The sequence below is a fragment of the Verruconis gallopava genome (genome assembly GCF_000836295.1).
Source record: "Verruconis gallopava strain CBS 43764 unplaced genomic scaffold supercont1.11, whole genome shotgun sequence".
NCBI lineage: Eukaryota > Fungi > Ascomycota > Dothideomycetes > Venturiales > Sympoventuriaceae > Verruconis > Verruconis gallopava.
This window is the reverse complement of record NW_015622147.1, coordinates 748446-773707: the sequence shown is the minus strand read 5'-3', so window position 1 is coordinate 773707 and position 25262 is coordinate 748446. Positions and strand designations below refer to the sequence as shown.

The 25262-nt window shown below is 48.7% G+C and overlaps 12 protein-coding genes across 13 annotated transcripts; 9 read left to right on the top strand and 3 right to left on the bottom strand.

The window, feature by feature from the left end:
* Nucleotides 1–709: 709 nt before the first annotated feature.
* Nucleotides 710–2239, top strand: PV09_04207 (uncharacterized protein; the record flags this gene model as incomplete). Its single annotated transcript, XM_016357517.1, has 1 exon — nt 710–2239. The coding sequence occupies one exon, from the start codon at nt 710–712 to the stop codon at nt 2237–2239; it is 1530 nt and encodes a 509-aa protein (XP_016214921.1).
* A 2518-nt stretch (nt 2240–4757) lies between these two features.
* Nucleotides 4758–6338, top strand: PV09_04206 (uncharacterized protein). The gene has a single exon (XM_016357516.1). It carries the CDS (start codon nt 4850–4852, stop codon nt 6263–6265), a length of 1416 nt encoding a protein of 471 aa, XP_016214920.1. The 5' UTR covers nt 4758–4849; the 3' UTR covers nt 6266–6338.
* Nucleotides 6335–7501, bottom strand: PV09_04205 (uncharacterized protein). Its single transcript, XM_016357515.1, has 3 exons — nt 7131–7501; nt 6723–7067; nt 6335–6671 (listed from the first exon to the last, which is right to left on the bottom strand). The coding sequence occupies exons 1-3, from the start codon at nt 7331–7333 to the stop codon at nt 6461–6463; spliced, it is 759 nt and encodes a 252-aa protein (XP_016214919.1). The 5' UTR covers nt 7334–7501; the 3' UTR covers nt 6335–6460.
* A 495-nt stretch (nt 7502–7996) lies between these two features.
* On the top strand, nt 7997–8790 carry PV09_04204 (uncharacterized protein). The gene has a single exon (XM_016357514.1). The coding sequence runs from the start codon at nt 8103–8105 to the stop codon at nt 8754–8756; it is 654 nt and encodes a 217-aa protein (XP_016214918.1). The 5' UTR covers nt 7997–8102; the 3' UTR covers nt 8757–8790.
* A 1126-nt stretch (nt 8791–9916) lies between these two features.
* PV09_04203 (uncharacterized protein) lies at nt 9917–10984 on the top strand (the record flags this gene model as incomplete). The annotated part of the gene is made up of 4 exons (XM_016357513.1): nt 9917–10272; nt 10366–10442; nt 10489–10582; nt 10630–10984. 4 exons carry the CDS (start codon nt 9917–9919, stop codon nt 10982–10984), a joined length of 882 nt encoding a protein of 293 aa, XP_016214917.1.
* Nucleotides 10985–13102: 2118 nt separating this feature from the next.
* Nucleotides 13103–15787, bottom strand: PV09_04202. Of its 2 annotated transcripts, XM_016357512.1 has the most exons (6): nt 15285–15787; nt 14539–15209; nt 14454–14482; nt 13871–14404; nt 13533–13818; nt 13103–13474 (listed from the first exon to the last, which is right to left on the bottom strand). In XM_016357512.1, the coding sequence occupies exons 1-5, from the start codon at nt 15728–15730 to the stop codon at nt 13672–13674; spliced, it is 1827 nt and encodes a 608-aa protein (XP_016214916.1). In that variant the 5' UTR covers nt 15731–15787; the 3' UTR covers nt 13103–13474; nt 13533–13671. The 2 variants fall into 2 exon arrangements, with proteins under 2 accessions (XP_016214916.1, XP_016214915.1); XM_016357511.1 differs by having other exon boundaries at nt 13103–13818.
* Nucleotides 15788–16363: 576 nt separating this feature from the next.
* PV09_04201 (uncharacterized protein) lies at nt 16364–17059 on the top strand (the record flags this gene model as incomplete). The annotated part of the gene is made up of 1 exon (XM_016357510.1): nt 16364–17059. One exon carries the CDS (start codon nt 16364–16366, stop codon nt 17057–17059), a length of 696 nt encoding a protein of 231 aa, XP_016214914.1.
* Nucleotides 17060–17413: 354 nt separating this feature from the next.
* Nucleotides 17414–17923, top strand: PV09_04200 (uncharacterized protein; the record flags this gene model as incomplete). The annotated part of the gene is made up of 1 exon (XM_016357509.1): nt 17414–17923. The coding sequence occupies one exon, from the start codon at nt 17414–17416 to the stop codon at nt 17921–17923; it is 510 nt and encodes a 169-aa protein (XP_016214913.1).
* A 641-nt stretch (nt 17924–18564) lies between these two features.
* On the top strand, nt 18565–19212 carry PV09_04199 (uncharacterized protein; the record flags this gene model as incomplete). The annotated part of the gene is made up of 1 exon (XM_016357508.1): nt 18565–19212. The coding sequence occupies one exon, from the start codon at nt 18565–18567 to the stop codon at nt 19210–19212; it is 648 nt and encodes a 215-aa protein (XP_016214912.1).
* Nucleotides 19213–20051: 839 nt separating this feature from the next.
* PV09_04198 (uncharacterized protein) lies at nt 20052–20618 on the top strand (the record flags this gene model as incomplete). The annotated part of the gene is made up of 1 exon (XM_016357507.1): nt 20052–20618. The coding sequence occupies one exon, from the start codon at nt 20052–20054 to the stop codon at nt 20616–20618; it is 567 nt and encodes a 188-aa protein (XP_016214911.1).
* An 886-nt stretch (nt 20619–21504) lies between these two features.
* PV09_04197 (uncharacterized protein) lies at nt 21505–22102 on the top strand (the record flags this gene model as incomplete). Its single annotated transcript, XM_016357506.1, has 2 exons — nt 21505–21598; nt 21651–22102. The coding sequence occupies 2 exons, from the start codon at nt 21505–21507 to the stop codon at nt 22100–22102; spliced, it is 546 nt and encodes a 181-aa protein (XP_016214910.1).
* Nucleotides 22103–22239: 137 nt separating this feature from the next.
* Nucleotides 22240–25170, bottom strand: PV09_04196 (2-isopropylmalate synthase). Its single transcript, XM_016357505.1, has 4 exons — nt 24876–25170; nt 24080–24774; nt 23135–24021; nt 22240–23066 (listed from the first exon to the last, which is right to left on the bottom strand). Exons 1-4 carry the CDS (start codon nt 25025–25027, stop codon nt 22851–22853), a joined length of 1950 nt encoding a protein of 649 aa, XP_016214909.1. The 5' UTR covers nt 25028–25170; the 3' UTR covers nt 22240–22850.
* Nucleotides 25171–25262: the final 92 nt, after the last annotated feature.

Here is a 25262-nt window from a genome sequence, read left to right as displayed (position 1 = left end):
CATGCTTATCTCCGGTAAGACAGGAACAATTGACGTTCATCACTTCGATGCCGAGGCTCGTCCACGTGTGGGAGGCAGCGTCGCACCTGAATCAATTTGAATGTCGCTGAAGCTCAAATTTTTCTCCAAAGCCGCCCGTTCTCATTCTCCGTCGCCGGACAGAAGAATTAAAAAAAGGCCTCTAGATGCAATAGACTTTGGAAATTTCACTAGGCAAGAATTTGCGCTTGTCAATGGAGCCATGTCTAGACGGAGTGCACGTCTCGGATCAACTGCACTGAGAAGCTGGTATGATTCGCTCATTCAACAGAATGATATAGGAAAGTGTACAACATTGTGAGACTTGGAGACATCAATTTAGTCGCGTTCGGAAATCTCTACGAAGAACATGCGGAGCCATTTTCCGACTTGGCCTCACAGCTTTCCCCGCAACTGACTAGGACGATGCCTACCCCAGATAATTCATCCCCGTCTGATCTCTAGTTGCTGAGGGGTAGTTGGCATAGATAGCATCTCAAGGATTAGCAGAGTGCTTCTCCAACCAGGTAGGGGAATGCTGAACAACTTCCAAAGCCGCGGATATCGTCTTCCCTAGTCGGAAATCCACTCTTTGGAGTACGTATAGATTGGACACGACCGTCATTCATTTATCTAAGTCACAGTTCAATTTCCGCCTAATTCGAAAGCGTTGACAAAAGATAAGTCAATCATGGCGCTAGAAATAACGGTAAAGCACATGACAAGCGGCGGAGTCGTTGTTTCTTGTCTTTTTGCACTTGTATTGTATTCTGTCGTCTTTGTAGTGTACAGAAGATATCTCCACCCTCTTTCAAAGTATCCTGGGCCATTCCTTCATTCAGTTTCTGGGCTTCCAGCCGCTTTGTCGCTCCTGCGCGGTCGATATGCGTTTGACAATAAGTTGCTTCACGAGAAATATGGGCCAGTCATTCGCATCGGCCCAAATGAGCTTGCCTTCTGTACCTCGCAGTCAATGCAGGATATTTACGGCTTTCGCCCGGGACATCAGAACATGAAAAAATCTCCGCTCCACACAGGGCCGGTCAAGGTAGGACAGACTACGACCCTTCAATATGTGCCAAGCGATGAAGATCATGGACGCCAAAGGCGAGCTCTAAGTCATGCCTTCTCTCACCAAGCACTCATGGATCAGGAACCAATTATTCAAGGCTACATGACCAAAGTTATTGATCATTTACGAGTTCTCGCGAAAGAGAAGAAGTCGTTTGACATCTGCGACTGGTTTAATTACTTTACCTTCGACACGATGGGTGACCTCGCCTTTGGAGAGAGTTTCGGCTGCTTGGATCGAGGCGAGTACCAAGAATGGGTGGATATGCTGTTTATGACGATAAAAGACGGCACATTGATACAATTCTCGAGGCGAGTTGGGGGCATAGGCACCTGGGCGCAGTCAATCCTGATGCGTATTCTTGGTGTTGGAGACGCTGGGACGTATCATGTCCATCACACGCGCGAAAAGGTGCTGAAGCGGTTCAAAATGCAAGAGATTGACCACCGTGACTTCATCTGGTACATTCTGCGACAGAAAGAAAAGGGGTTCGAACTGACCCAAGACGAGATCATTGCCAACGCGGGCCTTTTCATCGTGGCTGGAAGTGAAACGACCGCGAACGCACTGTCTGGTCTCATGGCCCGCTTAATTTGGAACCCACGTTGCTACGAGCTGCTGACGAAGGAGCTCCGTAGCACATTCTCCTCGGATGATTCGATCACGTTCAAGGCAATTTCGAACCTACCATATCTGAACGCGTGTATTGAGGAAATATTACGAGTTCACCCACCTGTTCCTGCCGGTCCACCCAGAATAGTGCCTCCAGGCGGCGACACGATCGACGGTATCTGGGTGCCCGGCGGCGTCACTGTATCGGTTGGCCAATGGTCAGCTTGTCACAGCTCGACGCATTTCCGAAGCCCGGATGAATTTCTGCCGGAGCGCTGGCTGGATCCCGCGTACAGCAGCGACGTGAAGAAAGCTGTTCAACCGTTCTCTGCTGGCCCACGAAATTGCCTCGGGAAGAACCTTGCCTACATGGAGATGCGACTGGTGGTCGCACGGCTGCTGTGGAATTTTGACCTGATATCTGTGGACGGTGCTCCACTTTGGGATCCCTCTGGGGAAATGAGATATAAGAAAGCGTTTATGGTCTGGGAGAAGCAACCTATCATGGTTCGATTGAATGACTTGAGAGCTCATTGAGAATTTTTGTCGCGGAAATGGGCGGGGACCATATGTGGCTTCTGTATTATGCGAGGAGCGCAACTGAAACGAGTAATACTGGCTTCATAATGACCCATTAATTACGAGACCTTGGATTTTACTCAAGCGGATAGGGCTTCTACGGCCCGTATTCGGTGGGACACGTGGTAGAAGTCTTATTGACAATGATATACACGGGCAAAAGTATATGTATTTTGATGCTGTTCAAAAATTCAAGTCATATCCAAGTCCTTTCCAGCTCAAATTGCTTTTCATCCGTTTCAGAGTTGCTGCGGGACGGTGAGGAGGTATAGACTGTTGTGATCGCAAACGATCCGACGCTGAAAAACTTTCTGTCTTAAGGCTCGTGCAGTGCAGAGATGCTGTCGGTGAAGATGTAACTGACATGAGGAGATGGTCTTCAAATACGTCATTAGCTTCTTCATTGGTAATATTCGAAGAGGCGAGGTGCGCTGGATTGATTTTCTCAAGCGCAGGTCCATTCCATGCTTCTGGCTTCGGTGAGAACAGGCGATCTGACAATAGTGACTTCTGCGAAGTCGAAGCGGATTGCAGATGGCTCGGGTGGGATGCTGAAGGAGTGAGTGAACGTGTCGACGACGAATCTGCACACCAGACTTGTTTTTCTTCTGAAATGGCCTCTTGACTGCGAGGACGCCTCAAAAGAACAACGAAGAGGGCAAGACACAGGACTATACAGACTCCTCCGACGGTTCCGCCTGCGATTGCAGCTCTTTCGTTGTCATTCAGTCTTCGAAACAGGCGATTCGAGATTTGCTGTGCATTATATGGTCTCGCAAACGAGAGAGCCACGGGTGCCTGAGCCTTGATTAGCAACGAGCTGTTTATTGAGATGGATAGCTGCCAACCATTATGTATTTGCAAGCAATTCTGATCACCTTTTTTGTTTTTCTGCAAAGGAGACAGCAAGTTTCGAAGAACTCAAATACTTCAGATTGCCCGTAAAATCAATCGAATTGATGGAAGAATCTAACAGAGAAGCTCGTCACAATGGTGCAGATGCAGAACGAAGGCTGGAAAACATCTTTCATAAGCCTCTTGCAACATATGGATTTGGCGGCAGACGGAGAAGGACATGCCAATCCCTCTTGCTGTGTATTCCTTCATGCAGAAATAAGGATTTGGGGCGCTGAATGCCTTGGCATGGCTGAACAAGGAGGCCTGATAAAGCTTTGGAAACAAGAGCGCCACTTTCAGCTTAGTATTCAGCTCAGAAGCCATCGATTTTGCCACAGGAACTGGAGAATCAGAGACTTTAGACGCATAAGCGTGCCCAATATGATACGCGCAAGATATAGAGTGTGTAGATCAATTCTGAGAGCTTTATAATGCAAGCAACACAACTGTGTTTTGGCGACTGGGAACCATTCCTTAGGCGGCCTCTGCCGATCTCGTTCTACCAGAGCAAAGCGTTACGGCAAGTTATCTAACAGCCACTCGGACGCAACCCGCGAACGATGTGGACCTCATGTCCTGGCTTTTTATCGGAGTTGCGAGAAAGATAGCTGCATTTGCAGCGTCAGGGGCACTCGCCCGGTTTTGCGTGCACCCACCGCCGTTTCCTTGCCGCTGCGAAGTTGCGTTCGGATGCCAAAGAAGCATTTCTGGCCAGGCCCCCATGCGACGTGAGAGCCACGATATAGAGGTGCAAAGCTATGACATTCCTGATGAACGTCGATGGAGCCGCCAGGAATGTGAAAAGCAAGGTTGCGGCCATAGAGCGAGGGATCCTTCAGGCTACGCTGCACGTTGCGGCGCACTTCGGCTAACTACTTGTAGGCTTTGTCGTCCCTGCGATCAATGCCAATACATGTTCCATGCACGAAAATTGAACGCTTTTGTTGTTCTGGAATACAGGAGAGCAGGAAATGGTTCCTCAGTCGAATTCGTTGGCGAATATCACCCATCGCTCCGGAGCCTATCCTGGAATATGACGCTTGGGAATTGCGTTACGTAGCGCGCTCGATTGATCCGGCAATGATCATTCTTGAAATGTTAGACTGTATATACTCTCGGGCACTGATTATTTGACCATATGATACCCCGGCGAGACCTTTGACACAACTTGACTGCAGCAAGCGCGCGACATCCATCGTTGATTTCGAGCTCCGTCTTCGCAAAGATGCAAAAGGCGTGGAGCAGTCCGATCCAACTATATTTCTTCGTTGAAGCGCGGGCGGAACCAGCTGTTCAAAGCGTAGGCGAATACCTGCTCAGTCATGCGAGATATTGTAATTCTCCTTTGTTTCAGGCTGCTTCACCACTTAACAGCGAAGAAACATGAAATTGTGCATACGGATGTGATGAATAAAGAACCTTACCGCCTTGATATCTGTATAGATGAAATCGACATTTCCTTTTCTCCTTGCGTCTCTTGAGTTGCAAACTTGTGCCAAGCTGCTTTAACTTAGCTGGGCATAAGCTGACAGTTGATCTCCAACGACCCTTTCCCCACACTTTAAGCATGCATATGGCACATGACATTATATGTCATCAATCGTTGCGCTCCATGCCGTCCTCCTTCGCCTCTGGGGTCTCAATTGACCTCGCACAAGCAAAGAGAGAGCCATGGCGCGCACGCTGAAGCTTGCCGTCGCCCAATGCCGCACCCTCGACACTACCGCTGACACCGTCCTTGAGCTCGAACGCACTGCCAAATCTGCCGCCCAGCAAGGTGTGCACTTAGTTCTTTTCCCAGAAGCGTACTTGGGCGGCTATCCAAGAACGTGCTCATTCGGCTGCACCATCGGCGCTCGCGAGCCCGGTGGCAGAGAGCAGTTTCTCCAATACTTCAAGAGCGCGGTAGATCTGGGCGACACGCCTCAAGGCGGAGGCGATGACTGGGTAAACAGAAAATTGCCCGTAGCAAGGGCCACAGAATACAGAGGAGACGGCACGAGAGAGGCTCTGGAGCGTATTTCCAGAGAAACAGGAGTCTTCATCGTCACTGGCGTTGTAGAGAAGGCAGGCGGAAGCTTGTACTGCAGCGTTGTATATGTCGATCCGAAGGAAGGATGCATCGGTAAAAGGAGGAAAGTAATGCCTACTGGCACAGAAAGACTGATCTGGGCCCAAGGCAGTCCGTCAACGCTGCGTGCAGTCACGACTACGCTTAACGGTGTCAAGCTCACCCTTGCTGCAGCAATATGCTGGGAGAACTATATGCCCTTGTTGCGTCAGAGCCTATACTGCCAGAACGTCAATTTATATCTAGCACCGACCGCCGACGCACGAGATACGTGGTTGCCGCTCATGCGGACAGTTGGTTTCGAGGGCAGAGCGTTCGTGTTGACATGCAACCAGTGTTGCAAGAGAAGCCAATTGCCTGCTTGGATCCGTGAACAGCCCACAAGTCGTGAGTCTCATAGAAGGACAAAGCATGAGGCTCGTGCTACGACGAAAAGCCCATCTCTTGCTGGCGGGCGACGCGCTTCAATCATTACCAAGATTGAGGACGGTCATGAGCTTTGTCTGCCATCTAGCGATTCAACCTCTCATGCCAATGGAGTCGCTCGCCAGAACAGCTTGAGCCCTAGCAGTACTAGCAGGCGTCGTCGCTCGACTATTGTTAAGGACGAAAGCGGTCACGAAATCTGCTGGCCTATCCCTGATGAGGTGGTAGAGACGAATGGTCACACGGAGAACAGTACAGCTATTGCGGTTCCCGCCGATGAACACGCAACGTTAAGTCCTATTCGAAGCAAGGACATTCCTCCTCTCACTTCCGAGGCTACTACTGGACACGCTCATGACATCGAGGATGACGAATACATCTCACGTGGCGGCTCGTGCATAATTTCTCCCCTTGGCGAGGTTCTTGCCGGTCCAATTTGGGAGACCGAGAACACAAAGCTTCTAGTTGCTGAATGCGATTTTGATGAGTGTGAGAGAGGCAGGTTGGACTTGGATGTAGCGGGCAGTTACTCGAGAAGCGATTCTTTCAAATTGACCGTCGAAGGGCTAGATATAAGTCCACCGCCATAATCAAGCATGAATCTATGAGCGTAGAATCATTGTACGGAATATGAATCAACCAAAAAAAAAAAATAAATCATCTACTTCATTTTCACTGACATTGCTGATGTTTGTTTGCATTCGTGTGCCGTCTGACACGCACTGCACAGGAATCTCTTGCTAATACACCAGTCCACTTTTGGATTCCTCGATAGTCATTTAAGATCAATCTTTTTTATCCTCTTTTGCAGAGCTCGTTATCGTCTTTTGATGCATTTTGATATAATAGTATGGATAGATGATCTCCGGAAAGATGGTGACCGCCACCAATGCAATGCTCCACCAACTACCTACATATTCCCAATTCTGCGGGACGTTCAAATAGCGCCACATGAACACTCCATTTGCTGTCAAACAACCGAGGAAACGGCAAATCCTATATTCGTTAGCCCATATCGTGACGATCCAAGAAGAAAAGCTTGCGAACCAAATCTCCAAGCTCTGGCCCTTTGTGTCCTCCCTAGAGATTAAATGATACAGTTCACCCCAGCCGATCGGAGTTTCCAGCAGCCATCCTGTCCAATATGCCGTGACCTGCTCACGCTCGTCTGGAAATTGCATACATAGTGCATGGAAGAAGATGACACCAACAACGACGCCAAGAATCGTCCTCAGCGTAACGATTGTCCGTTTCCCTGTTGGGTACGCATATGCGATCGCAACACCTGCAAATGTAGCATCCATAAGGAACCATACAATGAAGCAGCTGAATTCAAGCGCAGATGATGGCATCACGAAAGCGTAGTACAGTTCGTAGGCCATCGTACCACACCTGCCTTCCGTGTCAGTGTCCTACCTCCCGTACGACGTTGGATAATAGAAATGGCGGACGCACAGAAACTCAACGGGCCCAGCGATGAACCTATCTCGCACCGTGGCGATCATGTAGAAATAGTAGCACAGGGCGTAAAACACGCCACACGATATTATAAGACCGTCTTGAACGTAGAGGTAGCTCTCTGGTGGACTGAGAGCTGCATCTGAAGGCTGAACAATGAGATGCCGCCCCGTTAAAGCATGAGCGACGTCGAATGGCATCTTGGTGTGGTTTGCTCAATTCAGTGTCGGCAGACAAAGTATGTTACAGAATCCGGTTTTTTGGACAGTACGTGGCTCTGTGATTGAAGCACTGCCCCTTCGTACAAATGCGATAATGACAGAATTGATTGTTCTTCAAAATCATTTTGCTCCCATACTTAAAATCCACATGGTTGACAGGCGCAGCCGTACAGTCGTTATGCTTGGTTCCGCTCAGTTCCGTGGCACCAAGCTCCGCAGCTCCACCACAGATCCATGCTGTTCCTGGTATAACCTCTCTTTATCAAAAACAATGATTGGCATCGAAAATCCAGGACTAGCTCTTCGTCCTCGCTATCTACACCTTGTACAGACGCTATCAGAGTCTATTAGCACCGGTAAATACTCGTTCATAGAGGATGCTATTCTCAAATTTCAAAACAACTAGTAAAGCGCAATATGACTTAAGCTACCAAAGATTCACCCTCTGTTGAGTTTGGAAGAAAATTCGATGTCATGGTCTTTTTGAAGATTTAGACGTCGATTCGCGCGATTATTGTGCGTCGTACGAAATAGTAGCAGAGCTGATGCTTCCGCCTCATTCTAAAATCCAATCTCACGATCCGGATATCAAGACACTTACTATTTCTACATGCACTGATCCGGGAGATGAATGTATGACTCACATTTTATCAAGCTGTCCTGTTTTCACCTCATGTCGTTTGTTTGACAAAGCGCAAGCTTTCTTACAAGATTTCACGAACATATATATTGTAAGTATCATCTCACAATGAAGCATATGTTAATTGCCTTCTTTACCATGACAACGACAACACCCATCGACCTGGAATCAAACGATTCAACGATAATAATCACACTTCCCACCGAGCTAGCACCCTCTGTTCAAACATTTACGACGGAACTGCTGAGCACTGTTACGGCCGTGCAGCAGCCTGCCCTAACCTCGACTCTGTCGTTCGTATCTACTTTGACGAATGACCAAATTGTCACTGCTTATCACACACAGAGCCCCGATTTCTCAAGCATCGGGACATCCACACCTGACACCTTTGGAACTTTCGCACCTCCTGACCCGGTGTCAAGGCTTCGTACAGCCGAGCGAAGATTGTTGGTGGCATTAATCATCCTTTCATTTGCCTTGGGACTTGTGCTTTTCGCCTTCATCATTTACGCTTTGAGAGAGTATCGAAGAAACCTTACGAGGAAAAAGCACTGTACACAGTTCAAGCCCATGGGGCCTGAACCCATACTCAAGATTACCGAAAGAACTGATGTGGAGATGCGAAATCTTACCTCTCAACACAATGACGGCGCGCAAAATCCTATCGAATCAGATTCCGGTCAAGTAAAGCATGTTCCAAACAAGGAAACAACTCTATCCGTCAAGGGGCGAGACTCTAATTCGAATATACAGACTAATTGATTTTGCTTTTTGACTCTCCGGCAGGGAAGTGTTGAAACACGTAAAAATGAGAATGACTCGCTTCTTCCTTTCATGTCACCGCTGTTGCTAAATCATTATCAACCATATGACCTTGAGACGATTTCGTAAGACAAAATTTTGTATTTCCACCCTACATGCGCTCTTCAGATATATTGAGCATCATTAACTCCTTCATTCTGAATTTTTCGACTCTGCCGCGCGAGAAACATGAAAAAATTTCGATTTGGACCAAGTCGGCAGGTTCCGATGGCTTCTATTATTCAACGCAAATCGGTGCTGCAATCACACGCCTGTCCAAAAGGATTAAGCGGCTTTAGAAACACAGTCTTCGCCGCGCGCATTGTTATAAAATCATTATGACTTCGAATATTATGGGCAACCTAAAATCTACCCTGGGAAGATCAGACGTGTCACGTACAGGGTTCGGCCGCTGCATTAGCACTAAACAACGCCAAACTGTCGACCTCGTCAGCTTTATCTCTGGACCAATTACAGCTTTATCGGCTGTCGGTAGCCATTTAAGAATGATCTTTCCCATTGTTTGCTCGTGGAAGCTCTTTGAGTGAGATTATGGCTCATATTGATTGTTCGTAGCATGGCGGTAAGATATTGCCAAAGCATTTGAAACTGTAGATGAACGACCTGCATGCTAATACAAAATTTCTCTTCGGATTTTTAACAGTCGTATTTTGATGGTATTTTCGGAGAAGAAGACGTTAAACATGATCTCTAAGAGGTAGAAAATGTTTCTGAGAAAATGTTCGTAAATTGATCCGATCCTCACCGTTCGTCCCCTCTACGCCTCGCTTCTGGTGCTTAGGCGTGACTATTGTAGCATAAGACGATTATGAGTAATTTAATCCAGGGTTTTATTCCGGACTTCACTGTTTTTGCTTAGGTTTGAACGAATCATTGTGCCAAAGCAAGTAATGATCAGCGTGGCATGGCCAGAGTTTTGGAGGCTTCTTACCAGTCATATCGCAGATCTACGAACCATTACGGATCAGATTACTATCATCGACTACTAACGCAGTATATAAAGGTCTTGTGAGGGGCACGGAAATCTAGAAAAGATATTCTCGTTCCCGCTTTATCAAAGCAACATATCCCTATCTTCAATAGCTACGTTGAATTTGATGATGGAAACAATTTCAGCTATATGTCCTCATTTGCAGAAAGAGAGATCAATTCCTCCAAAAACCCCAAATGGCTATGTTCCACCCTTCCTTGCGTACGCCGCTCAGATCCCCGACGAGGTAAAAGACATGGTCATGGCTATTATAGGGGCGCAGGCCAACGCAGACGAAGCCAACGTATTTTTCGCTCTGGAAATCGAGAGGTTTGTGAGTGTGGTGGACGCGGCTTTGCGTCCCCGATATTGGGAGTGGGCTGCCTACACCGACAGTACCGGAGCATACAATCAAATGACCATTGCATACTGGGACAGTAAAAGCAAGTATCTTAAATGGACCTCCCAGAGTGGATTTACGGATTGGTAGGATAAATTAGATCCCACACGATTTGAACATGGCTTGTTCAAGGAGATTTTCTACCCTTCGATTGACCGTGTCGAGACTGTATTCTCCAGTAACGAGGACAACGAGGGAATTGCGTACATGAAAAATGCGATGAGGGGCCTTATCCTCGAACATGTGTACTGGGGTAGTATGCGTGATCGACTACCTATTGCGCAGACTAATTCCCTGACTAGCATTGAACAGAAAGTCGACACGATCCGGCATGCATAAATTGTCGGGGAGAATGGATCGAAACGCATTCGCATACCCGGAAGACCAAATCTTGAAGTGATTCGATCAGGCCAAAACTGGACCCATACTCCAGCTGGGGAAAGGAAGCTTTATCTGGAGAAGATGCATCCAGTCTTGGTCAAGGGAATGGGTTTCCTCTGGGACAACGGCCCAGAAGTGGGATGCCTGTCTAACCGCTTCATGGAGATACTCAAACCGACTAACAAGAAACCCTGCGCAACGAAAAGTTTCGGATTGGGCTACTTTGACGAGTTAGCCTCCCTGGAAAGATGGAGTAAAGAGCATAAAACTCACTTGAACATCTTTGGGAAATTTCTGGAGTACGTTAAAGAGCTGCAAAATGATGTCTCCTTACGTCTATTTCACGAGGTTCTTGTGCTGCAATCTGAGCAGCAAGAATTCGAGTGCTTCTGTCAACTGACCACGCCAGACAATTGAGACTTTTCGAAGCTTTTTTTGCTTTGTTACTTTTTTCAACTTTGTCAAAACATTTTTTCAAGCCCATTCATTGGGTTCATTCAAAATCCTCCGGAACTCATTCCTTGTTCATGCGATTTGCTGCACACATTCATTCGAACGTTTGGACACAGGGACAACTCCTTTTGCTTCAGTGAACGGACGGGCAGAAGCAAATGACAAAACGCTTTGTCCGTTGATGGGCCATTGGAACTTCAGTGATCTACAAAGTCTTTCGGTCAACAAAATGGTTAATATACGTTCGTAAACATGGTCACCGTGTATGCCTATTATTCAATTAACCGCCATATAAATATGGCTCTGAAATTCGTCAGATCTGAGAGTAGATCGCTTCTCCAATTCAAACAAGACTTCCAAAGCTCAGAATCAAACTTGATAAACTTCGCGAGATCCCTCAATTCCTCCGCACGAACAAAATGCAGTCGACTTTGAACATCAATCTGCTGAATACTGGCCGCGGCGGCTATGATAGCACGGGCACAAACAATCCACCACCACCGAAGAAGTGAAGTGACCCGCAATACTCACCTCAAATCCTGAAAGACTCGACTAGGCAGGATGATATGCTATGATGGATCAAAGAACATGGCGAGCCTCATGCTAAATGGGGAAAAGATCTGTCAGAAATGAGTTTGTATCTACGCTCGGTATGCAACAGAACCAGGTGAACGCCTGAGATGTATACCTTGAGACTACTCAATTAGTAGAATTAAATAAATCTTGGTTTTTTTTTCGACTTAAACTGCACTCTTACGAAGCATAACAGAGTACTAAATTCTCAAGCCCTTCCACGCATCGTGACCTGACTGAACCAAGATGTATCAAGACATTTATTTATGGGTCTCTGCGGCGGGACCTTGCAGATCAACGATGGAGCCATTTGTCGTTTATTTGTCCTTATGGGCATTTTACTTGTACACACTAAATCCTTGAATGCTACTTTCGTCCGCAGGATGAATGCGCCACTCCAAGCGGTTCTCGATTTAGATCACATCACCACTGGCATTTTGTACCGCGTATCTTCCATAATCTTCTCTGCAACTTGACTAAAAAGTCTTTGTCCCATGCAGATTGGAATCAACTCGGCCTCGTGTGCCTTGTAACACTTGTACCTAAGAGGGTATTGTACCAGAAGGAGAGTTTTTGGATTTAGATGCTTTCTCTGAAGTCTTGGACGTTTTTTTTTTTGAAGCTTTGGAACTTTTGGTTGAAACTTTGGATGTTGTGGACACGCTTTTAGACGTATTTTTGGGATTCTCAGATGTTTGTGTCGAAGTTGTGGACGCTTGTGTTGAATCTTTGGACGTTAGTATTGAACTCGTGGATGAATACTTAGCGGTTTTGGACGTTCGAATTGAATTTTTGGATATTTTCGTTGAGCCTTCGGATGTTTTAATTGACGCTTTGGGAGTTATTGCTGGCACGTTGGAAGGTGTTGATGGTTTTGCCGAAGTCAATAGATGACTGGAGTTGATAGTCACAGATGTGGTGGAGGTAAAGTCCTTATCGTACACAAGCTTTTGTGCGTGGATATAAGTCAAGAGTACCAAGAAAGAGAAAGCGACTCGCATCTTGATGATGCACACGAATAAATAACGGTGATGAATTCAACAACTTGTTGCCGAAGATCGAAGCGCGCTGAGCAGTAAATGAATCAAGTCAGATAAGAACATTGGGACCAAGTCAGGAGTATAGCACTGATGGTTAGCGTAGAGTATACCAGAAATCAAACCGTAGAGCAGTATACAGACTTTTGACATCAACTTTTTTGCCATTAAAGGGACAAGATGTTTAAGTGGTAAAACATCGATACAATGACCCCAAAGCATAACGACCAAACTTGCGAAATATATTGCTTAAAGTACTTTGTTTTAATAGAGGTTTCAAGGAGAATCAGCTTTTGGTGCTCCATCTCGAGAAATCAAACAAGGGAACAAGAGCGGGAAATAACTTCAAGTTAGTCTCGCAAGTAGAACTTGAATTCTGGGAATCCGCACGCTCGCCCTCTTGCTTTGGTATCAGTGGATTGGCAGAAAGTTATTGGTTGGCGAGACCCATTGTTCCCACAACGCGAAGCTACCGAAGTCTGATGAAAAGTTTGGCCGAGGAAATTAAGGTCACGCATGCTTTTTGGCCTCATGGACAGTCCAGATTTCTACCTGAGCCCGTAATTGCTGAATGAGCTGCTGCAGGCTACATTGCTTTGCTGTTATGACAGCGCACTAAGCAAGGAAAAATAAAATCAGCTTTGTCCCATCTAGCTTTAACCTTCAACTTCCATCATAAGGATCCAGGCCCATTATTGCCATTGAACGGCTTTGTACGATCTGAATAGCTCGCGCGGTCACCCACCTTACTCAATTAGTGGATCAGAACTCGGCAAGAAAGTATTGCAGAGAGGCCAGAATGTTGAAAGACGCAAGAGTTTGCGCATGAGATGAACATTATGCTCTACATCGCGGTCCTCAGTTCACTGCAAATGCGTATGGAGCATGTTCAGAATTCTTACTCAGTTGCTTGGGTACTAAGCCCTCTTTTTGACGTCTATGCTCTTTTACGACCAAGTTTTTACAACTGCCCCTACCCTCCAAAAAGGCATTGATGCTCCATGAGTCTTGGCCAACGCTTTTGAATCGCCAAACCTCATACTACAAAGTCACGGCTCCCAGTCTAGCTGCCAAACTCCTATCTTCAATGGCAGCAAGCCTCTTCTTGAGCTCCTGTACAACTGTATCTTTTGGTAGATTGATGCCTTCTTTTTCTGGGTGGCCTTCCGGCAAGCTCATTTGCTTCAACTAAGCCACGAATTAGCACCAGCCTGCAAGATTCAGAGTGACGTCGACCTACCTTGACTTCACCCCGAGCCCATTCTTCTTCCGCAAGAATGATTGAAAACGGTGCTCCCAAGTTCTCCGCTTCCTTGAACTGTTTGTCCAGCCGTGTTTTGACCTTGTATTGAAAGCTTGCCTTCAAGCCAGCATCCCAAAGCTGCTTCGCAATCGCCATGCGCTCAGGCAACATTCCAGTCCCAAAGGCCATGACGTAGCAATCCGTCTCCACAGGACGTATTTGGGCTGCTGAAGAAGAGGATGCTTCTAGTCGTTTCTTGAGAATAGCAAGGATGCGTTCGATGCCAAAAGAGATGCCGACGCAAGGAATGTCACCTTTGTTTGAAAACATGCCAACAAGCTTATCGTAGCGACCACCGGCGGCGATCGATCCTACACCCACAGTAGGGTCGTCGCTACGATCTTCATCCTCAGATGCCTTCTTATCTTTCTTTGATCGTTCTTTCTTGACGGCGCCATTAGTTTCTGCACCTGATGAGAGGGCTGGAGCTGCCGACTCAGCCGTGACAACTTCCCATATGCAGCCCGTGTACTACGAAGCGTCAGCAAAGAATTCGAGTCGTATTGCAGACGTTACTTACGTAATCTAGCCCACGCGCGAGACTCAAATCTGTCTAGGGATTAGCATGTTTATCGTCGCTTTTGCATTTCGTGGTAGCGACTTACCGAACGACAATGCATCCTTGCAGCCAAACGCATCGCAGTATTCAAACAGTAGCTTCATGTCCTCAACACCCTCTTTACCCTTGGCATTTTGATACAACAGATCGTTCTGAAGCCAGTCTAAGACCTCGAATCCTTTACGTTGTACATATCCCCATATACGGTCAGCAACCTCTGGGTCCAGACCCTTTTGTTCGACCATCTCTTTCTTCACTTCCTCCCATGGCGACTTGTCCAGCTTATCCACAGCGCTGGAGATTGGACGAATCTTCTCTTCTGGCACGCCACACACCTCGAAGATGGCATCCAAAATTTTGCGATTGTTGATTTTGACGCTGATATCCTTCAGTCCTATGGAGTTAAATACCTCCTTTGTAATGGCAAGAATCTCCGCATCTGCGGTGAGCGGGTCGAATTGACCGGCGAAATCAATGTCGCACTGATAGAACTCTCGCAAGCGCCCTTTCTGAATGGCGGGAGCGTCGCGACGGTAGACCTTTCCAACGTGGTAGCGTTTTACGTTGCCGAGAGAGGAGTTAAGAGCGAGCCAGCGGGCGAAGGGCACCGTCAAATCATAACGTAAGCTGCATATTTCGCCGCCCTGGTCCGCGAGGTCGTAAATGAGTTTGCTGTCTTCTCCGTACTTTCCAGTGAGAATCTCGCGAAGTTCGAATCTGTTGGGCGACGTCATCAGTTGCGCTTGCAAGAAAGACGGCATCTGCATCTCGAGGAAAGCATAGCTTGCTTACACTGGGGTATCGAGCTCCTGGGCACCATGGCGCTTGAAGATCTCAGTGATTCGTTGGAACAGGAAGGCTCTCAAGAGCGCCTCCGCGCCAAACACATCTTTCGTGCCCTTTGGCACTTTCACCGACACATTGTTGGCTTCTTTTTTGTCCTTGCGCGCCATGTCGTCTTTGTTACTCGCCACCGAACCCTGCTTGAGATGTCGTGTTCGCTGCGGTGTGGACGAGATGCGCCGGCTGTGCGTGTGCCTTGCTGATGCCGTAGCAAAGCGGTCCGTGAATATGGGGTCGAGTGCGGTGGTGCTAGACGGACGTTTGCTGTGCAGACCCGAGAAATACTGCTGTGTTTGGATATCGCCAAATCCGAGGGGTAACTGGTTTGGAAAAGGACGCTGCCGGCAGCCGAAGAATCGAATCAAGGCGTTGGCTGTTTGAATTGCCCGTGGCATGCAAGCTGGATAAAAGAGATTGTCAGCGAAAGTCGCGTGCGTGCTAGAAAAGCTGCGTACAGTCATTTGATTTGCGACTGGACTTTTTTTGGGAGCGAGTTTCGGCGTGCACTTGTGGCGCAGCTTCCAAGTGTGGCGCACCCATGTTCCCACGGGGCAACGTCACGTCTGGCGGCCTCCTCGCATCATACCAAGTGCGAGGACACCTGGAATTGGCGGATCACCAGTCTGGAGTCTCTTGCAGTATCATATCCAAGGCGTAGAGCGTGATATGCAGGCAAGCGGCCACACCAAAATCTGTCTTGCTCCAGTTGGCAGCCATGTCTTGCTCTTCATTCGTCCCTATCTGTGTGTTAGAAGACGTTCATCCGGCTGCTGACATGAGATTCTATCATAATTTGTTTTCTTTTATCCCTATTCGCAGCGGCTGTCAGAATTTCCGTGTTCTTTTAGGCTCGAAATCCCACCAAGTGACAGTGATTCCACCAGTAGTTACCACAAAGACCTTAAATCACTTGCATGGACAGAGTGAAGATATAAGCGATCTGCCAACCGCTTTCACCACTCACACCATACTGCAATACGTCTTCATTCTTCGAATGTTTTGCCCGCATTCATTTTAGGTTTACAAAGATGGATGACGTCGGTCCTGCACAAACAGTGACTAAGGAGCCTTTCTCATCCTCGTGCATAAAAGTACTGCAAAAATCACCCAATGAAAAGTCCAGCATTCATTCGCCACTAAACTTGCTGTCCGAGTCTACTCCTAACATGTCCCCAGCTCTTGATCCATCAGAGAAAGGCCTTCAGGTCGGTATTCAAAGCTTGGAGAAGCAGAATTTCGATTCGGAGATGGTTGGTCTCCAGTCTTCCCTCAATCATCCTCTCACATCGATGGATTTCCGCCCCCAGGATTATCAAGGGCCTTGGGAGATGAGTTGCCCTACTCCAACGCCGATTTGCTTTTCGACGCACTTTTCAGGTAGTACACCCGCCTTCGTCGAAGCTGCGATGGCGGATGCAAGCAGAAACATGTGCAGCACACACGACATCGAATCTCAACCAGACGGACAGGTCCATATGATTACCTTGTATACTACGCACTCCGTTCATGAGCTCTTCCATATATTAAATGATCATAACAAAGATCTAAGAGCACAAAACTTTCTCCACCTTCTAACAGGGGCGAAACTACCGCTCAGTCACGGTTTCTGGGTGACGATTAAGGGGGAAAAGATAAAGGATGCCCTCAATGACTGGATGGTGAAAATTATTTTCGAAGTCGCTGAGTTTGAAGATGGTGGCTCCATAACTATTCTGAATATTTAAAAGTTGACTGACGTAACTCAAACGAAGCACAGAAACTATTGACAATTAGATCTTGATATGGAAGACATTGGCAAATTTCGACACGAGACTGTAGTTCAGAACTTCACGAGTACCTTGCTCTTTTTCTTCACGGATGCACTTTTTTCCGCTATTCTGGCGTGGCATTATCATTGCTGCGATATTAATCGCCATTTTTCGAGGAAAATAGTACCACAACGCACTCTTCCTGCCTAAAAATGGTCACAATTCACAGCGAACACCTTAGTATTCACTTGTCTTTATCAGTCATGAATCATTGACTCTATATAACGGAGAAAAACTTCACAGACCTTTGACTTCCAAACTCATTCCAAAATGTCAAATGCATTTCAACCCCCTCGAGACCCTGAAGATGACACGAGCACCGATGCGGAGAATAAAATCAAGATGAACACGGAAATGCTTCGTACGGAGCTGCCTCTGGGCTTCAAAAAGGAGGATATTCATGCTGCTGCAGTTCTGTACGAGCTTAGCACAAGCAGTACAATGTCTCGAGAAAGAAAGAAGCAAGATGCAAACTATGCCACAGTGCGGCATGAAAATGAAGAAAAAAATCAAATCAATGATCCCGAACGACCTAGATCTGAACACTATGCAACGGCTGCGAGAGAAGAACAAGTGTCGAGACACGGTCCTCTATCTGCGAGAATGTCCCAACTTGAAGATGCAACGCATGCGAGGCGCGAGAATGGCCGAAAGGGCCCGGCCGACGAGGCTGATTACAGCAGCGACAGCTCGTCACAGTCTAGATTTAGCGATGTAAACGCGGGTGGATCCAAATTGGAGATGGCAGAATCTACAGATTCTGCCCGTGGCCTTCTCTGAGTCTGATGTGGTGACCTTTCGAACTGCTGGAGACTTTTTGGACGGGTCAGAGAAGGAAAAAAAGAATAAAAAAAATAGGAATGATGAATAAGAGCCAAAAGTATCGTTTCCGGAGCTGGTGACGGAATCATAAAGGAGAGTTATATGTTCCTCGTGCATGGTGAGCAACATCGCATGTGCACAGTCAATGCCTAACTCTTACATTGAAACTCTAATACTTGGGCATTCTTGATGCACATGTCAATATTGAAATATAAGCCAGAGCAAACTCTTGTCTTAAAGCCACGGTGACAGCAAAGTCACTTCTGTAATACATTGCACCTCTCGCAGCGTGACTGCTCGACGGCTCACTTAATCGTCCAAAATGTGTCACCTGCAGCTGAGTTTCTACACGCCACTTGTTACAACGCCACTACAAGCTGTCTAAGACTACCGTTAGAATGGAAAGCTGTACCAAAGCCCGCAAATGTCCGCGGCGCAGGTGTCTTTCGCGTAGTATAAAGTTTGTATCGACTCCAGGCGTCTCACTAGCTTCTTTTTCAGGAGAGACGCAGTCTCATGAAGCTCTTCCACTGAACGATCATGCTGACGGACAGAGGAGTCCTATTTCGAGTGCTGCAGCTATCCCTGAGTTACACGGTATGTCCGCTGCAATCGAGGCCTCAGATCGAAAACTCAACGTGAAACCAAATGCTGCTACACTGTCTCGCCAAGAGGAGCCCATGACCTCCTTCGCTGCCCGCTCACATCCACCCTTCGAGCCAAAGGTTGACAAGGAATATGTCATTTACGTGCCATACACCTTCGAGGAGTTGAAACCACACTTTACTTCCCCCGAGGCCGACGCGAAGAAGCTCTTCTGCGCACTGACCGGCAACCACGTACCGAGTTCGAGCTCGCCAAACTACGACTACGAAATGTGGACGTACAAGAACCTCCCCATCGGCGCGGTCTACGTCGCGTTTATGAAGGACTTCTCGCGGGGAGACATATTGGCCTCGCGGATCCCCGCCGCGCACGGCGCAGGGGCCGAGTGGACGCGCCTCGAGTTCGGCAGGGACCTGTGGAACAGAGGCCAAAACTACAGCCAGAAAGTGCTGAAGGCCAAGGAGGGAGCTCGGGACTCGAAAAGCGTGAAGAGAATGCTGGTTTCCAAGGACGTGGAAGATGTCGGTTGCAAGGCGTCAGTCGTTGATTGGAGGCTGAGCAAAACTAGTTCTAGCACTGAAGCTGTAGAACTGGATGAAGACAGCGACGGGGAATGGCGGCCGCGAAGTGGGAAAGTGTAGAGGTCTTGAACAGTGTTTGGCTCTCTCTGAGCAGATGGTCATGGGTGAGTTAGAAAAGATAGATACCCCTCAGTGTTTATGTCAGTAACTTGTAACTTTCATGAATGGCAACCAGACGACCCCCTTTACTGGGATTGACTTGTCCTCAGTTTCTCGAACGTTGGAACTTAATGTTGATCTTCGGAATTTTTTTTTCTTTCTTCAATTATGCTTCGAAGCATTCTATTCTCATCATACGCATTTATTCGGCAATTCTTCTGAACCAGCATTTGGGGTCAAGCCGTCGTTGTTGGAGGACCGACCTAGTATAATATCGGTTGCAACAATCGAAGAGAAAAAAAGAAGTGAAGAACTTTGAACACGCTCTTTGCCTCTTAATTACCACCTCACAAAGGAAAAAAAATCTACCAGCTTCACCTTTTCCTTTCGACTCAGTCGCGGTTCACTAGCAATGTCGATTCGTACCACATGCTCGGTCAATCGCCAACGAAGCTCGTTAACGCGACGCGGCTGTTCATATCTCATGGCCATTGAAATGACGGACAGCGTTTTGATAACATCGCCTTACAACTGTTTATTATTTAAACGGACGAAATCCAACCCCCATCTTGGAATTAAGAACGCAGCATGTGCAAACCAAAGTGAACCCTTCGGTTCCTCTGCTTCAGTCACACACATGACTTGACTCCTTGGAATTGCTGTTCACGGCTTCATCTGGTCACCATATCCTTATATCAGGCGTGTTGTCCGTGTTCACTTTATAATGATTGCCAACTACAGATTCTGTTTTTGGCGTTTCAACCCTAAGTGGTGTCCCAGTAGAAACATATCTTAAAAAGATGACGCAGAGCAACATGTGTAGTCCAACAAGCCGTAGAACATCCCCAGAAGCAACGGAGGCTCAGCATGACACGGACGTATCCACGCCACCTGTTTCTGTAAGCAATAGCAACGCTACAACTGATCATGTTGACGCAGAATTTGGGGGCTCATGGTCACAATTCACACCAGTCAACAGGCCACCTCGAAAGAGGCCCGAAAGTCCAGGCCGCGATGGCGCAGAGCACCGAGTGGAATTCCAGATTGAGGGAACTGACTCCATCCTGCGCCGTTGCTTCGAGGCCTCTTCCTCTCGAGAAATGTTCGCAATTCGCCAAGCAACCCGCTCGGTGTCGCGCGAGGACGTGATCACCGCGGCGGAGGCGGCGATCGGTGACGTCAACGTGGCGAAGAAACGAGTCAGGGCCGGTAAAAAGGAAGAAGCAAAGAGGCGCAGGGTGGAGGCCAGGCTGCAGCGAGAGCGGGAAAAGAGAAGGAAAGGCGACCAGGAGCGGAAGAGGGCGGGAGAGAGGGGTGCGACGCAGCGAATCGCGAGGAAACGCCAGGACGAAGGCGAGAAGCGGTAAAAACGTGAAGGAGCTCGCTTGGCGGGCACGGCTTTCTTTGGCGTTCGTTGTGAGACCGGCGCGGAGCGTGGTTGCGAATTTCGACACAAATGAATTGAAAAGACCTAGGCGTATGAAATGCCCATGATAGTAGCATCCATAAACATGGTCGGTTCCAATTGATCTCCGAGGGGCCTGGATAGCCTTCTTTCAAACTGTGAGAATTATTTCGGTTCAGAAGAAACACTTGTGCATCACACGCGCGTTCGAGCGCTGGATCAAAAAGACATTAGGGCAACACATGTTCTCGCCATTCCCTATCGCCGTGCCCCTCGTATTCAAGCTTTGACACGTCAAACAGCCGACTGAACAGTTCTTCTTCTGGAGTACGTCTCTTCCAACTCCAGTTGCCATCGTTCCTGTGCTCTTCTCAATCTGAGGCCACGTTCCGGACGGATCGTGACCTCATGATGTCAAATTCATAAGTGAGCGAAGAAGACGTGATCGTGAAAATGACTCTGAGCGAAAGATGATGTCTCCGGTGAATAGGCCTACCGTTGGGGTCCTGCTAGGGGTAATGACCAGAAGCTGTGACGAATTGGTTCTCCAAAGACGATGAGAAAACTTTGGGGAAGGGGGGGAGGAGGAGGACAAGTGAGAGAATGTGTGATTTCCTTTTCGTAAAAGTCAATTGCGCTTCGATTGAATTGTGTTTTTATCACGCACAACGAGAGACACAAAAGTCACCGGTCCAGGTGCATCACAATGCATCAAATCACCTACTTTTTCCTCGCGCTTTATAGTCCTCTCTCTGCACTTGACAGCGTCGGCTCTTCGACGAGACAGCAACCCAGTCATCAACCGGACCGGCCCGCACGGATTTCCCAAAGGCCCGCGGCGTCGGAGAATGGCAGACGGCAGCTGTGTGCAGGAGAGTTTCGTCCGCGGAAACGTTGCTCGGTCTCAGGCCGACAAGAGCCCTGGCGCCCGCGTCGCAAAGGGTAGGTCGGCTTCTTAGTCAAGGAAGTAGAGCAAGATTTTGACGCTCGGCAGACGGTCGACGCAGCCCGATACCGATGCTCAAGGAAGCCAAGCAGCGCGTGGCCGCGAAGGAGGCAGCCGGCGCGTACGACGAATACGCTCCCATCGAGCGGGTGGCATCGCGGAAGAACAACCGCGTGTTGATCTGCACAGAGCGTCAGTGGGAGGCGTACAAGTCGAACTTGGCGCGAGCGACTGCGTTGGCCCGATTTCAGGAGGCGCACGGGCAGGTGTTCCCCACGGATTCGACAGAGTATAGGCGGGCGGTGGAGAACGTCGACGTCGAGGCGGAGCTCGCGTTCCTCAAGGGCAGTTGGGCCAAGAAATGGAAGGCTCGCGGGTGGCCGCACGGTAAAGGCAATAACAAGTCCCTGAGTAACCGGTGGGATTATCGCGTAGAACTTGGTGAGAATCCGGGAGATCATAAACCTGGACCGTCGGAGGCTGGAAAAGTAACCGAGTAATCGAACGTGCAGTGGACAGCAAAAGAGCCGTGAGGATGAAGATGAACGAAGTATGAAGAAAGAAGTGGAGATTGTGGGGCAGCGCATTCTTCTTGATGCAGACGATATCCAGGTCTAAAAAGCCCTGTGAAATGTATAGAAACGATGACTTCATTGCGCCTCTATATGCAGGTTAATCCAGATTCATACCATTCAAAGAAAAAAAAACCCAAGGCAGGAATCGTCCGTAATCAAGGCGTTGAAAAGAACGTCGCCCGTGATATAAGACAAAGGGGCCAAGGTGAGTTAGCCTCCGTTATTCGTTATATCATAGGTTCATTCCTCTGCGAAGAATTAAAAAGGCCCACATAGGAGCCGCTCTCCGGACTCTGATTCTCGTAGTTTCTCGTAGTATGATGTGATCAGTAAAGATCAACACTGGCCATGCATCCGGAAGACGGCCAAGCGCTCTCTATGGCAAAACCACTGTCAACGTGCGCGGTGACTCATAAAGAAAAGAAAGGTGTTCAGAAGGCACCAGCGAAGTTCATTGTGCGTTTCGAATGAAATCTGATTGACTCCTTGTTCTTGAATCAATTTGAGATCTCCATGCCCACTAATGCAGATGTGAGAATTGAAAAAAAAGAAAGAAAAAATAAATGATGCTTTTCCCCACCCGATGTTGGTCATGCACACACACCAAACAATGCGCGGTAAACAGCACTGAAACTTGAAATGTTGGGGAAAAAAAACAATGAAGACTTTTCGTTCAAGCCGTACCATTAGCTCCGCCTTCCTTTTTGTTGCTGTCCTCAGCGGCAGCCTGCTCCAGATGGGCCACCACCTGTGAGGCGGAATTCGGTCCAGAAGCGGGTGCGCCGTTTACCTCGTGCTTGAGCGGGCTCAGATCGACGCTGGACAGAGAATTCGTGTTGCTTCGCTTGGGTCGGAACGGAATGGGTGTTGATGGTCGTGACGACAAGAACTGCAGCATCTTTGGTTAATTCTACACGCAAAGCACGCCCAGCCGCTGGAGAGCTCAAAAACACTTACCGATGAAGCAGCGCTCAGCAGCGCGGTGAGGGACGCTTGGACGACATCCTCGTGAATACCAACTCCCCAAACCTTTTGCTTCGAACCGGCAGCTGTACACTCGATGAATGTCGCAGCTTTCACATGTCGTCCTTCGCCGATAGCATGCTCTTTGTAATCTGCAACGTCAAGGTCAATGCCAAGCTCCTTCAGCGCATTCGCCAGAGACGAGATAGCGCCATTACCCACGCCGGAGATTTTATGCTCGATATTATCGATCGCGATGACGCCCTTGAACACACGTCTCAAGTTCCGGTTCGAGGGGGTCTTGCCCGGTTCTGGAGGAGCCGGGCTTACGGACCGATCCGCAGTGATGTCGTAGTCGATGAGTTCGAAGCGTGGGTTGCGCTTGAGGTGGTATGCGTCCTCGAAGAGCTTGACAATCTCTGACGGAAGCAGCTCTCTACCAAGAGCGTCTGCATCGCGCTGCACGATTTTCGAGAAGGCAACTTGCAGACCGCGAGGCAGATCCAGCTCCAGTTCTCGCTGGATGATCCAAGCGACGCCGCCCTTTCCAGACTGAGAGTTGACTCTGATGACGGCCTCGTACGTCCGCCCAATGTCCTGCGGGTCGAGAGGCAGATACGGAATTTGCCAGGGTGATTCGTGCGTGGCGCCCTCCTTCTTGCGCTTCGCAAAACCCTTCTTGATAGCGTCTTGGTGCGAGCCACTGAACGCGCAAACGACCAGCTGGCCACCGTACGGGTGACGTTGATGCACGGGAATCTTGTTCGATCTCTCGACCACGTCGATGATTGATTTCATGTCCGAGAAGTCGATGCCGGGGTGGATTCCTTGCGTGTACAGGTTAAGGCCGAGCGTTACCAGACAGACATTGCCCGTGCGTTCTACGAGAAGAGTCAGATTTGGCTTTGGCTCACAACCGGTGAATTTGTCACAACGTACCTCCGTTCCCAAAGAGCGTACCCTCGACACGGTCTGCGCCGGCCATCTGGGCCAGCTCGGCCGCTGCAACGGCGCAGCCTCGGTCGTTGTGCGGGTGCAGGGAAATGCAGCACTTCTCTCGCTCTGAAATATGGCGGCAAAAGTACTCAATCTGATCGGCATATACATTTGGCGTGCTCATTTCTACCGTCGCAGGCAGGTTGAAGATGATGGGGTTTTCGACGGTGGGTTCCCACGCCTCTTTCACCGCGTTGCAGATCTCAACGGCAAACTCGGGACTCGTGTCCGAGAACGTCTCGGGAGAGAATTCATATGCCCATTCCGTAACGCCCTGCATGGTCGGGTCATCTTTGGTCAGCTTCCTCGCCATGCGCGTGCACTCGACCGCGAGCGCCTTGCTCTGCTCGTTTGTCATGCCAAACACGATCTCTTGGAAGCACGGGCTCGTTGCGAGATACAGGTGCAGGATCGCCTTCTTCGCGCCTCTTAGGGACTCAACGGTGCGCTGTATGAGCTCGGGTCTGCAGGGCGAGAGCACCTGAAGCCACACATCGTCGGGCACTACGCCCGGCGTCTCGACCAGGCGGCGGGTAAACTCAAAGTCTGTGTCGGAAGCCGAGGGAAAGGAGACTTCAATCTCCTTGTAGCCCATCTTGGTAAGCATCTGGAAGTATGCGAACTTCTGGTCGCCATCCCTAGATCGCGCAAAGTTCGGGGTCAGCATGCGTGCTTGCTCAATGGCGACGCTGCGGCATAGCTGGCAGGCCCAGCGCCGCATCCAGGATGCCGAACGTACATGGGATCCACCAGACTCTGGTTGCCATCACGCAGATCAGTCGACAGCCATCTTGGGGGGGCGGAGAGAGTTTTCGAGGGCCATTGCCTGTCCGGCAGATGCAGAGGCTGGAATTTCTTGTACTTGACCGAGGGGTCCTTGAGCATCGGCATGGTGACTGGGGGCCGGAAGTCTGATGTAGCACTTGACGAGACACGAAGAAGATAGCTATTCAGGCATCAAGAGCAATCGCTGGGAAGCGAGAAAATATGGGGGGCGAAATTGCGGGTTTGTAAAAGGTGTGACTCGAACGACGACCGTACAAGGACTCGTCAAAAAACTTTTGCCCCGCCTGTAGCCGCTGATCTCATTCCCTGGGCCTGGCGCTGCCTCCGTCTGCCCTGGGCT